Genomic DNA, 1,261 nt, shown 5'->3' with positions numbered 1-1,261 from the left:
TGTGCGTGTGTGTGTGCGTGTGTGTGTGTATGTGCGTGTGTGTGTGTGTGTGTGTGTGTAAATATATATATATATATATATATATATATATATAAATGCATATATATATATATATATGTATATATATATATATATGTATATCTATACACCATATCCATGCAAGTATATAAATATATGTACAGGTGTTTATTGATACCAAAACACAGTAGAAGAAGGGAAAAAGATAAGTAAAAAAAAAAAAAAAAAAAAAAAAAAATCGAAAACACATCCAGGCCAGCAGCAGCGGCCGCAACTTACGCTGGCGTAGAGGTTGCCTTTCTTGTTCATGCAGAGGAAGAGTCCCGTGGCTTCGCTGCGGATCTCGATGAATCCGCCACCATCGATGGGCCGGAGGTGGAGCAGCGCTGCGGGGAGAGACACACACACGGGGTTAGCGTATGGAAGGAATGGGCGGGGGGGGGGGGATTGGGATGGAGGATGGGGAAGATATAGGAAGGGAGGGGGACTGAGAATGAAGGTAGGGAATAGGGAGAGAGGAAGGGAGGGGACGAGGAACGAGGAATGGAAGGGAAAGGGTACAGGGAGTTGGGGAAGAGGGGGAGGCAGGATGAAATCTGTGTATAAGTATATGAGAGGGAGAGAAGGAAAGGCACACGCACACACACACACACACACACACACACACACACACACACATATATATATATATAGAGAGAGAGAAGGAAAGTTACAGAGATTTAATTTAATGTATTTACATTTCATAAGTATGAACCAGAGAGAGAGAGAGAGATAAAAACAATAAAAAAGAACATCTATACATGAATTAAAGACAAATAAACAACAACAAAAAAACACAAATTAAAACCTACATATCAGCCACACACCCTCTCCCCCAAAGACAAAGCATAACAAAACCTCGGACAGCAATCGAACGAACCACTTGTCGAACGAGCGAAAGGGAGCGATCGACTCCCAGCCTAATAGCAGCGGTTAGAATCGGCGCGAGAGGGCAGCATAGCACCTTCCTCTCCCGCTATCGGCCCCCACGTCCATAAAAAGAGGCGAGATTCTTATCTTAAAACTCTGCGTCTATCTCGCGCCTTGAATTATAACCCTCGCATGTGGCAGACTTATATTCTTGTGATACGCCGCGAAGAGACTCGCTGTGTTCCACTTTGGTATCGCTGGTCGCTGGTCGCTGGTCGGTGGAGCGGTGTATGTCGCTGTGGTAGGGCTTGGCTTTCACGGGGTGGGGTGAGAG

At 45.0% G+C, this 1,261-nt stretch overlaps 1 protein-coding gene across 1 annotated transcript in view; it reads right to left on the bottom strand.

The window, feature by feature from the left end:
* The window catches only part of LOC122254423 (uncharacterized), a 149,061-nt gene that overhangs the window by 16,485 nt on the left and 131,315 nt on the right, over positions 1 to 1,261 (bottom strand). The window contains exon 2 of the mRNA XM_043018107.2: positions 298 to 404. Within this exon, the coding sequence (XP_042874041.2) occupies positions 298 to 404 (107 nt within the window). The remainder of the gene's footprint in view (positions 1 to 297; positions 405 to 1,261) is intronic.

The sequence above is a fragment of the Penaeus japonicus genome, unplaced genomic scaffold (assembly GCF_977035675.1).
Source record: "Penaeus japonicus unplaced genomic scaffold, GWHDUDI00000001_assembly GWHDUDI00000031, whole genome shotgun sequence".
In the NCBI taxonomy this organism is placed as follows: domain Eukaryota; kingdom Metazoa; phylum Arthropoda; class Malacostraca; order Decapoda; family Penaeidae; genus Penaeus; species Penaeus japonicus.
The sequence above is the reverse complement of the archived record's forward strand: the minus strand, read 5'-3'. Positions and strand labels throughout refer to the sequence as shown.